Genomic DNA, 15,235 nt, shown 5'->3' on the forward strand with positions numbered 1-15,235 from the left:
AAGATAACACCGCCCGAAAAAATTCCTTTCACAGAGGCAGGCAGCCACCTCGGTAATCCCTTTATTTAGCACATGTGCCATATGCTAAATAAATAAATAAAATAATGTTTCTAGTAGGATATTTTATGAACTTATTTTTAATATCATTTAAAGAAGCATCAATTTAATGTAAATTATCACATTTGAAAAACATGATGATTAAAAAAACCAACCAATTAAATAATAATGGGATGGCATACAAGGGGACATTTGAGGGACCTTTTCCCACTTAAATCTCCCTGTTCTATCTGCTCCAGCAGGAAATGCGTTTTGTAGGAGTTTAATCAGGCAGGACCTAGAAGGAAAACCAGTTCTGCCATGCCCCCATTCTGTGAAACATCATCCCCTCCCTATGGTGAGGCTGGTCCCAACCCTATCAGACTGGCAGAAAGCCCTAAAACTATGACAAAATGGAGCCTGCTAGATGGCTATATGGCAACTGAATGCAATTTTGCACATTTCAACACCATTCTCTTAATCTTGCTTTTATTTTATATTTTAACTTCAGTTAGATGTTTTAATGATTTGATATATTTTGACTGTTTTATTTTGCATACTTCCCAGAGTAACTATGTGAACTGGCAGTTATACAAATGTGATTAAATAAATAAATGAATAATATGAACAAGCAGCATTACTGGGAAAAAAGGGAGAGAGAAAAATAACTTTTAAAAAGCACACTAAAAGTTGATAAAAGAAATCATGGGCTGGTGGAATACTGTACACAGAAAAGTATTTTGCTTTACAGATAGAAATCGGACTCCACAAATGTCCTTTTCTAGAGATCAAGACAACACAGTGTACTCCCAAATATGATTAACTCCTAAGAGTAAAAAAAAAACAACTTGCAGTCCTTTGCCAGTTTTAAATATCTGAAAATGGATTCTCTTTGCCATCACTATTACCATTTATTCCAGTGTTGCCCAATAATGCAAGTATACATTTAATTAATCCTAAAAATAGTATAATAAAGGGTATATTCCATTATTTTGAATTAGCATCAGCCCCTATCAACATAGTTAATAAGAAGAAGAAGAAGAAATGATTGGAGTAGAAAATCCTTCAAAATTTAGTACATTAAATGTATTAACAGGAAGGACAGGATTGAACCATAGGAAAAATGATCTCTTAACTGAGTGAAGAAGATAGACTGCTTCGATTTAAATGCCTGGGATTCAAAGTTAAGAAACAATATTTTGCAGGAACTGTCAGTATGCAAAAATGCAGGGTCTATCACATATTTCAAGAATGTAAAACTTCTTAAAATACCTGAACACCTGGGTTGGATTTCCTAAACACCAAAAAACCCCACACTCAAGCATATATTGGTAATCAATAGTTAATATAATTACATCACATCTTTATTTAAATGCTAAAGATTTGAATGTCATGTGAGTTACTTAATTTAATTCAGGCTTTAACATGGACCATGTCCCTGAGACTATAATTCTTAAATTCCCAGCCAGTATATTCATGCAACTGCAACACTTTAGACACATTACTTTTTGTCTATTAGCCTAAACAGCTCAAGGAAACTCTTCCTCATCCTAGCACCTTCCCAATCTGCTGGGAACACATCTGGAAGGTGCCAAGTTGAGAAGTCTGGTTCAAAGTTCACTTTCATTTTGAAAGGGAAGAATCTGAAAAAATGCCAGATGAAAAAAGTAAATTATGAGTACCATTCAAAGATGTGAAATGTCATCAGTTATGACTCTCTCTTTCTCTCTCCCATTCTCTCCTGTATGTATGTATGTATGTATGCATGCATGTAGTTATTTAAACAGCACTTACTTTTAAGTAAGTATTCATAAAATTACATTCAAAATTCAATTTCATTGACTCCACTATGAATCATTCCTAGACTGTCCAGTGTTACTTTACTATTTAATATCTGGAAAAAATGGAAAAATGTCCTACCTGATCTGTATTCACTGGTTCTCTTTTGTTTGCCTGTGGAACATGACAATTTTCTTTTGCAAATTTCTGGACAAGTTCGATGTGCCCAATATCTTCTTGTTCCTGAATCTTGCACATAACTCCTGCCTTCAATGTTGGTGGAAAAGGAAAAAGATATTTAAATCCACAGTCCCAGGACATGACACTCACAAACTTTGAATTTCACCAAAATTTCATCTTCTCCATTTCACCCTCTGAATTGTTTCAATTTTATGCTGAGCAAACTGTTGTTTCTTGCTTAAAAAAACAAAACGGGCACCAAACAAGTCACAAAATCTCCTCCTCCTATGTGATGCTATCTGTTCAACATAGCAGAGCCAATGCTGAACTAAGTAAGCTGCTGTTATGGATGCAGCTAATATGCAGGCAGTGCATTTGTTCCCGTCAACTTGTTTCCTGTTACATAAGAGAACCACAGTAAAAGTTACAAATTCATTGGAAAGTTAGCCAAGATCAGCCCTGGAAAAGAATGGAGAGAAAGAGAGTCCGTCATTCCTAAAAATAACAGCATAAGCTTCTATTTCACATACTCCACCCTTCTTTGTATGTATAACATATAACTATTAAAATATGTTAGATAAAAGAACAAAGGATATGTATATAAATTTGATTTTTGTTGTTTCAGACATGGCAGTCTGTAAAAATATTTTGCATGGAGATATTATCAAGTGTCTGTGAAAGATAATTAGCAGCATTTTGATATACTAATGTCTCTATGTGCATACAGACACAATTTAAGAATATAAAAGACACCAGGTGTCTTTTCATATTGATAGCATAGTGTTAAAGAAATTGGACTTATTATCAAGATCCTCCAAATTCAAGTTACTCTCTAAAGTGCAGAGTTCATTGGGTGATTCTGATCAATTATTCTTTCTTAGCCAATCTCACTTCAGAAAGAATGAAGAGAAAACATCACCCTAAACTTACCAAAAGGTAGAATATGAATGCAACAATCAATAAAACTGTTCCAGACGTTTTTCCCAAATGTAGTAATTTAAATCAGTTATGAGAAAGTAGTAAAATCTGCATTTAATTAAAAAAATACATTTTGTTTCTGTCATGATCCTGTTTACTCTTTGAAGTACTACAGACCCCGAAAAACTAACTCAAAAATAAAGGTACCCTAAAGTTGGTGTGCCATCTTTTTTGGGAATCAAATGCCACATATGGATCTAGTAGTAAATCTTAATATGTCAGGTTTATGTTAAGTAGGACAAAGGGAGAAATCAAAACAATGCAGAATGAGCTTATTACAACTTGATGCCCAGCTCGCAATTATGACATCACAACATCATGGAGTCATGTGATTGCCACTTGCAACCTTTTCTGCCAACTTCCAACAAGCAAAGTAAATGGGGAAACCAACAGGAGGTCTCAAGCAGGAACTACACGTACATGACTACATGACCTTGGTAACTGGCAATGATTCACTTAATGACAGCAGCCAGAAGTGCAGTGATTTCTAAGCTCCAGTCATGTCGTATTTTATTACCACATCATGTAGCAACAAAACTCCAGTCCAAATTACCACTGATAGGTAAAGATTATCCGTGTGTTCAAAGTGAAAATTTAAATATCTTTATTATGAAGTGAAAAAATGAATATTTTAAGCAGATTTTCCACAAGTTCATTTCCTACAAAATTACATTTATCCATTACTAGCTCTATACCCATGCTTCGCTATGAAACTTTGTGATCGGGATTAGTTTTGGGGGAGGAAAATAAGGGGGGGGGAAATGTGCCTCTGTCTACCAGTATCATCATTTGGCTAGCGTTCAGTCAGTGTTTGAGAGAGTTGAAGGCTGTGTGGAAACTGAAACAGTATTTGCTGTGTGAACAAGGAGATAGCCTGGACATGTTCTGTACTAAAGCTGCTTGGTGCTCTGAAACTGAAACTGAAATTCCTCTCCTCTGCTTGTGTTTTGAATTTGGAACAGATTTCTTTTCAGGTGGGGAGGGGAAATAGAACTCCTTAGCATCAGAGAATAATAATAATAATAATAATAATAATAATAATAATAATAATAATAATAATAATAATAATAATAATAATAATAATAATAATATGAAATACTAATTGTCTGATGGTCATTTCAAGAAATCCTTTCTTAGTGAGCATCTAGAAGTCAAGAGGAACACACGCACCAAATTTCAAGTTTGTAGGTTCTGGAGATTCTGTAATGATGCGTGAGTGGCATTTTGCTTTTATATATATAGATTTACTTATCCTGCTTTTAATCACCAATTATATCATAATAAAAATTGAATGGATTCTGTGGCTGAAGGAGAGTGTCTGGCCCAAAGTCACCTAATTGCATGATCATGAATGTACACTTTAATTATACTCAACAAACTGGATATCTAACAATCTGTGAAGAACACTTGAAACAGCACAGACATCCGGTTTTTCTCTCCCCCAATTTTCTTACCTCATCTTTATTATTCTTATAACTAACAAAAGGCAGTGAACATACCTAATACTCCTTCCTCCTTCTATTTTCCCCCATAACAACAATCATGTGACATGATTGGGCTGAAGCAGTGTCTAGTCCAAATTTTTTATGTTTTATTAAATAAATCAGAATTGATTAGCTTGGTGAATCAGGCTATACCAGGGGGTGTCAAACTCAAGGCCCACAGGCCAGATCCAGCCTGCAATGTGGTTGGATCCAGCCCCCAGGGCCGTCCTGGTCTACCTAATGTGAAGAGGAAAGATCGGGCCAGCCTGGCTTTGGACTGGTCTATCCAATGTAAAGAGGAAATATGCCAGCAGTTTGGAGAGTGGCATCAAACTAGCCATGCCTACCCATTCGGTCATGCCCACCTGGCACCTCAAGATCACACAATGAAATTGAGTTTGACACTTCTGGGCTATACCACTAACTACAATGGTTTAGCGTTAGTATTGTTCTGTCAGGTAAGACACTCCAAGACATAATGAGAAATTTAGAGAAGCAAGAAAATTGTTAGGATTCTGATTCATACTTGGCAACCAATAAAATCTACTGCCTTATTGAACAGAACGATTATATACACAATTGGTAAATTAATACATTGTAAGCAGTGTCCAATAATAATTTTGTTTACAGGAAAAATATATTCATTAGTGCTACCAAATGGTCAAATATGCAAATTAATACATGGTCTTATGTGGATTTATCTGTTTCATTTCAGTTCAACACACCCAATAATTTCTTTAAAATAAAAAATGGGGTATTAGTTAATTTGCATGTTATCAAATTTGCAAATGTCCAAAGTAGTTTTCAAACCAATTAAATGTCTGGATTGAGATACTTTTGTTTCCTATAATTCACTCACATAATCTTATTACTATGCTGCTTATTAGAGAAAATGAATGCTTAATGAATTCCTTTGTTTTTAAATCTCGAACAACAAAGCCTTGAAATGGCATTTAAATAAACTCAACACGGACAACAAAAAGAATCAACCTAATGGTATGGACATGACGTGCAACCAAATGATAAATATGTTACCTGCTCTGTAGTAAATATTATAAATATATTATAAATATAACATATTCATTTATCTATTGAAATGAATAGCATGCTACCATTATTTATAGTTTTCCTAATACAGCTATTCCACTTTTGCCCTTTCTGGATAAATTGGTGGAAGCGCTGGACTAACACAATTGAAAGCCACCAGATATAAGGATTATGGTAACATTTGGGTAGCTAAACAGGATCTTGCAAAAGATCCTATCTATTTTCCCATATGGAGCAAACAGAAGAAAGGGATTAAATTTAGAAAGATATATTTATTTATTCATATATTCAATTTATATGGCCACTTAGTTGACTTGCAATTTGGGGTGCATACATATTAAACCAACTAATTAAAAAACTTATTAAAATATACTCATCATTACATATGATGACCAAACAGTTAAGCTACCTTCTACCAGTAGTGAGAACTTCACAGGTAGTATTTGCCCAAAACAGAAACAGTCAACACAGTCCATTATGTGTCAGGTTTGATCTTATAAAATTTTACTGCAATTACTATCAGCTTTCTTCAAACAACATGATCCAACTCCCATAATAGTTAGTTAATGTGGCCTAATCCACCCCATCTGTTATCTCAATTCAACATCAAGTAGAAGGCAGCTATCATTTATCAAACAACGAAGGAGGTAAATTTGTTTCCATTTTATTGAATTTTAAACAGTCAACAGGGGAAATCATCCATATCCTCAAGGGCTAGGTTGCCAAATCCTTTAATTCAAAAGCACATCTTAATTAGTGATAGAGTCAGCCTGCTACAAGAAAATAAATGCAATAAGATTTGAAGAAGGAATTTTTAAAAATACGGCTAAACTGACAATTAACAAAATGTCTCATTTTTTTCTTCCCAATTTTTTAAAATAATGTTCTTATTAAGCAGGGTAGGATAAATTCCAGAAAAATAGCTGTGATATAATTTTTTGTATTAATGGACAAGTAACTTCCATCTTTCAACAGAAAAGCACTGTCCACTTGATAGGGACATATTTTTTCACCTTCTACTCAATATCAAACTATATTTCAATACTAACTAAGCAAAATGTGTTCCTTGAGCACAAGTTTCCAGACTGGACCAAATGTTAAATTCCTTTTCAAGAATTAGACTAGAAACCATTATCTTTTTACATGTGGTGCAATGAAGATTTAATCTTTGCATTTCCTATAACACCTGTAAATTATATTGCCCCAAAATAATGTATTTAATTCAGTCATACTCATTTTAATCCAAGAAAATAGAATGTGACAATACTACAAATTGATCTAAAAGGATAAATGTAGAAGTGTAACCACACACCTGATTTTCAGAAGGTTTGACCCTTAAATAGCAGAAAGACCCAAACAAAACCATGTAGTTTTGCATATTATATATTGTATAGCTGGATTGTGAGTTAGTTATAAGTATTAGCAATGACATTTGTAAAAAGAGGATCCCCAATCTCTATCATGCATGAGTAATGATTTTCTACCTGTGCATCACAGATAGCCTTTGGGGTTTTTTGCACTGTTGCCTCTCCACTGCAGATGTCATAACTTTGATTCATTGCTAAAGAAAAAGAAAACAAGATACATATAAGAGCTTCTAACAGGAACTATGAAAACTAACATTGTATCTATATACCTGCCAGCAATTTTAAAAGCAACTTCTTACTACAACATTCAATATAATTCACAATCTTCAAGAAATATTTTTATTACAATGTAGCCATCATAAATGTGAGTTGCCAAGCATCCAAATGTAAACCACATAACCACGAGGATGTTACATTGGTCATAAATGTGAAAAATGGTCATGTCACTTTTTTCAGTTATGGTGTAACTTTGAACAGTCAATTAAGCGAACTGCTGTAAGTTAAGGACTACCTACACTATCCAATGAGCTTCACAGCTTCATCCCTTTCTACAGTAAAAGACAAGCTTTCTGGGTCCTACTCTAACATTCTAATCATTAAAGAGATTGCTGACTACATAAAGACACATACTAAAATACATAAAGAGTGCTAACAATAGCAGAATACTAGCATACTGATACAGTTCACACATTGAATTAAGCTACAAACATCCTTTCCAAGCTACAATGACTTCATCACTCAATGTTCTATATCAAACGAAGTACATTATGGTATAATGTAATGTTCTAACTCATTCATAAAGTGCCCCTTCTTATTCACACTTCCACCATAATTTTTTTAAATTCTAGACAATTTCTCTGATGACCTATACTAATGATAGATTTTAATAAAAAAAATAAAGTAAATTCAGTCCTTTCAACCTTGTATTTTCCCATTGTTCTATTTTATTTTTTGACCAAATTTATTATTATACACTTTCACTTCTTGTTTTTCTGTTCCACATATTAGTTTACATATTTTAGTAACAACATACTCGTTATCTGTACATAGCTTTACTTCAAACTCAGCCTTACAATGTTCAGAACTACAAATTCTTTTTACTTTCAATTAGAGAATTTTACAAATTAATATACAATTGAAACTGGAGACATTTGGGGGAAAATAGATGAAATACTCATGGACTTTTGCTTTTATATAATGTTCATAAATTATAAAATGCAAAATATGTAAAAAAAGTTACTTAAAAACAATGAATAGTTGTTAAAGATAATTGAATTTAACCAAATTGACTACTTTGATTAGAGAAAAGAAAGTTTATTGCTGACATGAAACATTTTACAGACTTTTTGAATGAAACAGACAAAAAGAAATGTATAATTTATAGTTTTGATTATTGGAAAGAATGTAGAAAACAGAGTTATTTTGCAACCATAGAGCAAGTATTAATTTATAATTGTAATAACTGCTCTAAGGAAAATCGGAAATGGCTACTTGTCTTTTTTCCTTCTTTGCTTTCAAACTTTCAGTTCCTTCGTTGATTTTGTTTATCCTTTTCTTTTTCTTATTCTATATTAGTTAAATTTTCTTAACTTTTTAAATAATATATGAGTGCATGTATTTCTCTGTGTGCGTGCGTGACTCTCTTTCTTTCTCTCTCTCCCTCTCTCCCCCCTCCTTCCCTCTCTTCTACCCTCCCTCTCTGTGTGTTTGTGTGCATGTGTGCACACACATGGGTATAAAAGGGAAGTGGTACAAAGTGCAGCCTATTAAAATCAGTTAGTCTAAGAATTATTTTCTAAGATTCTGAATATACTGTATGTGGAAAATAAAGCAGTTATACAGCTTGAATTCTAAACAAGTCCAGGTTCCTTTTCTGCATATACAAGAAGACATGAGCATATATGTAAATATTCATGGGAAATTATTGAATATATAGATATCTTTCTCCATTGTAAAAATCCTTTTTCAGGATTATTGCAATGATTGCTGAATGAGCATTCAATAAGCGAGCACTATTTGTACTCCGATCATGTCTCATTTGTAGCCTAAGTTGTAAAAAAAATAATAATGAATTTTGACAATTTGATCCTTTTTCATTTTTTTACTTCAAAATTGCAAATGTGCTCCTATCTTTAAACCACACTCCAAATGACTCACATATAATATTTCAGACTAATTTTGGCCCAGGTTTGATTAATACAGGTAAATATAAATACGGGAAGCCTCTGACCAGCGAAATCTTCTCTTCAGTAGCCCATAAAATGCCCCTCAAATGGTTTCAAAATCTTGATTTTCACAAACATTGAAAATTTGAATATTCTAGAAAACTTTGCCTGTAGCAATGCTTGAGAATCTTTGGGTTGTAATAAGACTTCCAATAGAAATGACTATTATAGCAACTGAAAGAATCTGCTCATTCCCTTGTTTAAAACAAAAGAAGGTATTTTTATAATTGGAATACAAAAACTATATAGAGCCATACATCAGTTCAATAATGCCAAAGAACAAAGAATCCAGTCAGTTTTATTACAGACACACCTTGTTTATTATACCTATAATATTTTTTTTTGCTTTATCCGTGTAATAAGGCTGAGCTCCATGAATGGGTAGAATGTTAAGCAACATCAGTTTGCTGAAGTATAATTTCAAAAGCATTCATATCCCCATAAGCCTAAGAAATTTAGGATGATTTTTTTAATAGCCACTTAAGAGATCAGGATGCCATGCCTTGTTTTTATTTCATTATTCCCTTGTGGGCAGCAAGAAGCATTTTCCTTAAAGATTTTTAACATAAAACAAGTAATGAAAAAGAGTCTAGATATACTTTACTAACAAAATGGATTACTATTCTTGCTAAGCAAGGTTTGTTTAATTTATTCAATAAGAATAGTCTTCTCTATCCTTAATGGAAGATTCACTTAAGATGCATGATATGTTTTTTTCCAGTTAAAATGAAGATTACTTCATAGTAATTCCATTATAGATTTTTATTGGTTTACCAGAAAAAAAATCCTATGCCAAATTGAAAGCTATGCAAAACAAAATTGAAATTAAATTTACTTCCACAAGATGGCTTACAATGGATTTAAAGAAGAAATATGCCATTGTCTATTATCAGAATTGGCTGCAGTACATTTGAGGAAAAACTTGAATTATGAAGACTACCTTTGATAAGTTTATGTACAGATCATAGCCCTAAAGGTGCTTTTCAAGATTTTGTTTAAATGTTAGGATTAAAGACTCTGAATAGAAATTATGGATGCTACCACTAACAGTTATGAAAGCATAGAGGAATTTTTAGCAGAAACAGTAACTTGGAACTGAATGCATGAAAAATGTATACTCAGGTGCAATATTATGGTACACAAGAGACAGTTATTATAAAAGGAATATTTTAGTGTATTGGGTATTTTCACTCAAGAACAGAATATGTTTCTCTAAGTATTTATTTATCTCGGTATTAAAATTTAATTCATAGTATTTGGTTCTCCTACAAACTTCATTGGGAAGATATCAGGTTAGAAAACACAATTCTGCTATATTGTACAGAAATGAATTTTTAAATTTATTACTATAGACTTCAGAGATAAATTTTTAAACACAGACTAATTACTTGTATCCTATATATTCTTAAACCAAACAGAATGGAACAATATAACCAAGGAAAGTGTCAACTTCCTTTCTTTAAGTTTTACAGAGTGAACATTTAATATAAATGCTAACTACTTTGTAAAGCTCATAATAAAGTGACAGACAAATCAATTGTTGGAAACGTTAATTGGAGAAAGCTTCCCTTCACTGACTCAAACAGGAAAAGAACTCAAAGTTTTAAAGAAGATAACAGCTTTTTCCAATGTTGCATATTCTGAACGTGTTGGATTACAAACTTCACAGCTAGCATGGAGACAAACTTATCCAGAAAGCACCAGGTTGTATAAACTGAACTTTCCAAGTATTCTATAGCTCAAATTGTATGTATTCCTGAATAAAAACATGGGAAAGTATCTCATTTCCAACCAGTCATATCAAATGTTTATCTTACGCATTATACTCAATATTATATTATTATAATATTATACTCAACGTGCCTACCGTCCCTGTCCTATTGTTTCTTTTATTTTTCTTATATGTACCCATTTCATGTATTCATAACTATGTATACACTTATACTTATTATCTTGTAAACAATTGACAAATAAATAAAATAAAATAAATAAAAATAAATATTAAAGCATCAAACAAATATTAACTGGAAAACTGTATTTATCACACTGCTTCCAAAACACCATTAACAATCCGAACAGAAAATGGTTTTGCTTTGAAAATAGTGCACAATTAATTAGAGAAGTAGAAGATGGTTAAATAGAAATGGAAAACAAGATTTCTGGATTAGCATCATTCATCAGTTGAATGGTCATCTTTCATCTCAAGTTTTCATATTTTTAAAATTAATAATTGTGTCCAAAGTATCGATAATCCTCAAATCCTCAATTTACAACCCTTAGTTCAGCAACTATTCAAAATCATGATGGCACTGAACAAATGGATTTACAACCTGCACAGGAAGTTTCTCAGATATGTACCCCAAATGACTTAAAAGCCTGAGGTTTTTACCACAATCATAGTACTAACATTATTTCTTTCATATATTTTTAAATTATTTAATATTTATTTTTATCAGGAATGTATATTATATTACACTAGCTCGATACCTGTGCTTTGCTATGAAACTATGTGGTTGGGCTTAGTTTTGGGGGAAGAAAATAAGGGGGGTGATTCTGCCTCCGCCTACCAGCATATATCAATATTCATCTGGCTAGCGTCCTGACAGTGTGTGTGACTGTTTGGAAACTGAAACAGTATTTGCTGTGTGAGCAAGGAGAGACAGCAAGGAGCCTGGGCATGGCTTAGCTCAACTGTTTTGTACTAAAGCTGCTTGGTGCTGTAAAACTGAAACTGAAACTCCTCTCCTCTGCTTGTGTTTTGCATTTGGAATTCTTTTCAGGTGGGGTGGGGGTGTAGAACTCCTTAGCATCAGTGTGTGTTAATAATAATAATATACAAAATACTAATGCTCTGATGGTCATTTTGAAAAACCCTTTGTTAGCAAGCATCTAGAAGCCAAAAGGAACACATTTCAAGTTTGTAGGCTTTACGGTTCTGGAGATTTTGTGATGATATTTCACTTTTACATATAGATATAGATATCGATATAGATATACATTATAAACAAATATTTTAATGAATTGTGATTTCAACTGCAATGGCATTTGCTTGATTTGAAAAACCTCTTTGTTCTCTCATAGGTTTTTTAGCTAATTTTTTTAAATAAATTCTTAAAACATAATGAATTCTTACTGAAGCTCTCCCTATCCTGTCATCTTCCAGATATCTTGGGATATAACTCAAACTAGACAGCTGAAGCAATTTTAGAAATTACCATCAGAGAATATATCACAGCACTAGCTTGAGAAGGCTCTGTTATAGGAGCTGGGAGGGCACTGTCTTTTGTTCTTTCAAGGAATACAGAAATTTGCTTCTAAATGTAACTGATACAAATAACCCATGGGAACAGGGATAGAACAAGCTGCTTGTTCTCTTTAGTTTTCACCTTATTGTGAAATGAGCATTGCTTTTATGTATCCATTTCAAATTTTTAATAGCTTTTCCTTTGAAAACTGGTTCTATTTCAATGACTTTACATGAGATTAGAAGAGATCCTGTTCTTCATAGATTATGTGACTTTTTTTAACCTTCTGACAAAGTAAATGAGAAAGCCAGATTCACTTTACAACCATGTTATTCACTTAATAACTGCAGTGATAAGAGATTTATTGAATAGTCATAAGACCTTATCAATAACATAACATAAATATATAACAAGACAAAATATAGATAACTTAGATGTATAAGAATACAATAATAAAAACATATGTGGAAAACCAGGGAGTCAAAAATCGGATAATAGATCACCCTTGCAGGATACACCAATTTGTTCAATATATTGGGTTCTTAGGACCACTGCCTTGATTATAAACTTAGCAGTCCTATGGACGATGTGTACATTAGAGGCCTGGAGAAAATATAACAATCTATGGTTTGATTCCCAATGGGCTGTTCTTTCCAGTAGAAATGATAAATATTTAGGCCTAATGGGGGCAGTTGAACAAGATGTTGGAAATATCTTCAATGGCAGATGAACCACATAAGCAGGTTCTCTTGTGGTATAGCACATGGTGGAAGCGCCCATGTCTGGACATGGAATCCAGTAACTCAAATCTAGCTCTGCTATAGGCTCTTCTCTGTAATTGTGGTATACCCATTGAAAGGTATTTTTCGGGTTGGAAGATGTTTTTATTCTTAGCCAACCATCTTATAGATCTGTTTTTTGCTAATAATTCTATGTCAGTCTGGGCACTAATATCCAAGACTCTCTGTTTAAAAATTTCCCTTGCCTGGGAAACCCTTGTCAATAAAAATTGAGTAGAAAACCCATGTCTTAAGATGGCTCTGTGGAGTTGACTGGCCCAGAACTTAAATTGGAACTTATTTAACTGTTCAGTTAGGCCTAGTTTGGGAAATCTATCCGAATCCATTGATAGTATCTTTAGCCAGTATGTAAATGTTTTAATTATTAAGTGGCTATGTAAGGAGTGGATACCCAATTCCACTCTGACTGCTGAAGCAGAAGTGTTCTTATCAGTCCCCAATAAGTGTCTTAAAAAGCAGGTCTGTGTTTGTTCAAGTGGGGAGGCTTTATTTAAACCCCACAGTTCTGTACCATATGTCAACATTGGAACTATTTTTGCCCTAAATACTCCACAGAGCCATCTTAAGACATGGGTTTTCTACTCAATTTTTATTGACAAGGGTTTCCCAGGCAAGGGAAATTTTTAAACAGAGAGTCTTGGATATTAGTGCCCAGACTGACATAGAATTATTAGCAAAAAACAGATCTATAAGATGGTTGGCTAAGAATAAAAACATCTTCCAACCTGAAAAATACCTTTCAATGGGTATGCCACAATTACAGAGAAGAGCCTATAGCAGAGCTAGATTTGAGTTACTGGATTCCATGTCCAGACATGGGCGCTTTCACCATGTACCATACTACGAGAGAACCTGCTTATGTGGTTCATCTGCCATTGAAGATATTTCCCACATCTTGTTCAACTGCCAAATATATGCCCCCATTAGGCTTAAATATTTATCATTTCTACTGGAAAGAACAGCCCATTGGGAATCAAACCACAGATATTTCCTCCGGGCCTCTAATGTACACATCGTCCGTAGGACTGCTAAGTTTATAATCAAGGCAGCGGTCCTAAGAACCCAATATATTGAACAAATTGGTGTATCCTGCAAGGGTGATCTATTATCCGATTTTTGACTCCCTGGTTTTCCACACGTTTTTATTATTGGATTTTTATACATCTAACTTATCTGTATTTTGTCTTGTTATATATTTATGTTATGTTACTGGTAAGGTCTTATGACTATTCAATAAACCTCTTACTTACTTACTCACTTAACAACTGCAGTGATTCACTTAACTATGGCAAGAAAGTTGTAAATGGGGCAAAACTCATTGAAGAACTGTCTCCCTTAGCCACAGAAATTTTGAGCTCAGTTCTAGCTGTAAGCTGAGGACTACCTATAATACATCAAGTAAATATTAATTGGCTGAATATAAAATGAAAAATGTCTGACATAATTCATATGTATCAGATATCAACAATATTTCTTGTCAAATTCAGATAATCAATTCTAGTTTTTCTTTCTCTAATTATATTTTTAAAATGTTGTACTTAGTCAAAAAATTGGTATATTCACCTGATTTTCTTGCTTTCACAGCAAGAACAGCTGCCAGTTCTCTCTGCACCTAGCACATCAAGAAAATTGTGTTATAAATATGCTGATGGAATACATATATAAATTTAGTTTACTATTTATGTTGTTTACAGTGAAACTCCCACAGTTTGTCTACTGCCTATACAAGGAACAGTAATATAAACAGACGGAATTTTCTCTTTCCAGCATCCTAAATTTAATACCAGCATGGAGTTCAGCTTCAAGCCTAATTATATTTATTGAAATGTATGCTCCGCTGAATGCAATGGGGCTGAACTATAGCAGTAATTAAATGCTATAGGTATTAGCTTCATGAAAAAAGTATTTTAACTTCAGCAAGATTATAACAAAGCTATAAGTCTAAAAAAATTGGGTAAGATGTTGGGAAAATATATAATTTTCATTACATTTGGCACATAGAGTTCCCTCATTTCATCAAACGTCTTCCCAGAAGTCACTTATCAACAAACTTGATTAAGCCAGGGTAATATATGGTATATACACACACACACA

The 15,235-nt window shown here is 33.3% G+C and overlaps 1 protein-coding gene across 2 annotated transcripts in view; it reads right to left on the reverse strand.

Moving 5' to 3' along the window:
* RAPGEF5 (Rap guanine nucleotide exchange factor 5) overlaps positions 1–15,235 on the reverse strand; it is a 114,437-nt gene that overhangs the window by 58,425 nt on the left and 40,777 nt on the right. For both annotated transcript variants that reach the window (XM_087916496.1, XM_026706384.2), the window contains exons 7-9: positions 14,705–14,753; positions 6,989–7,065; positions 1,957–2,082 (exon numbers count right to left, since the gene is read on the reverse strand). In XM_087916496.1, coding sequence (XP_087772622.1) covers positions 1,957–2,082; positions 6,989–7,065; positions 14,705–14,753 — 252 coding nt within the window. The remainder of the gene's footprint in view (positions 1–1,956; positions 2,083–6,988; positions 7,066–14,704; positions 14,754–15,235) is intronic.

The sequence above is a fragment of the Pseudonaja textilis genome, chromosome Z (genome assembly GCF_049901715.1).
Source record: "Pseudonaja textilis isolate UNSWEBS1 chromosome Z, rPseTex1.2, whole genome shotgun sequence".
Lineage (NCBI taxonomy): Eukaryota > Metazoa > Chordata > Lepidosauria > Squamata > Elapidae > Pseudonaja > Pseudonaja textilis.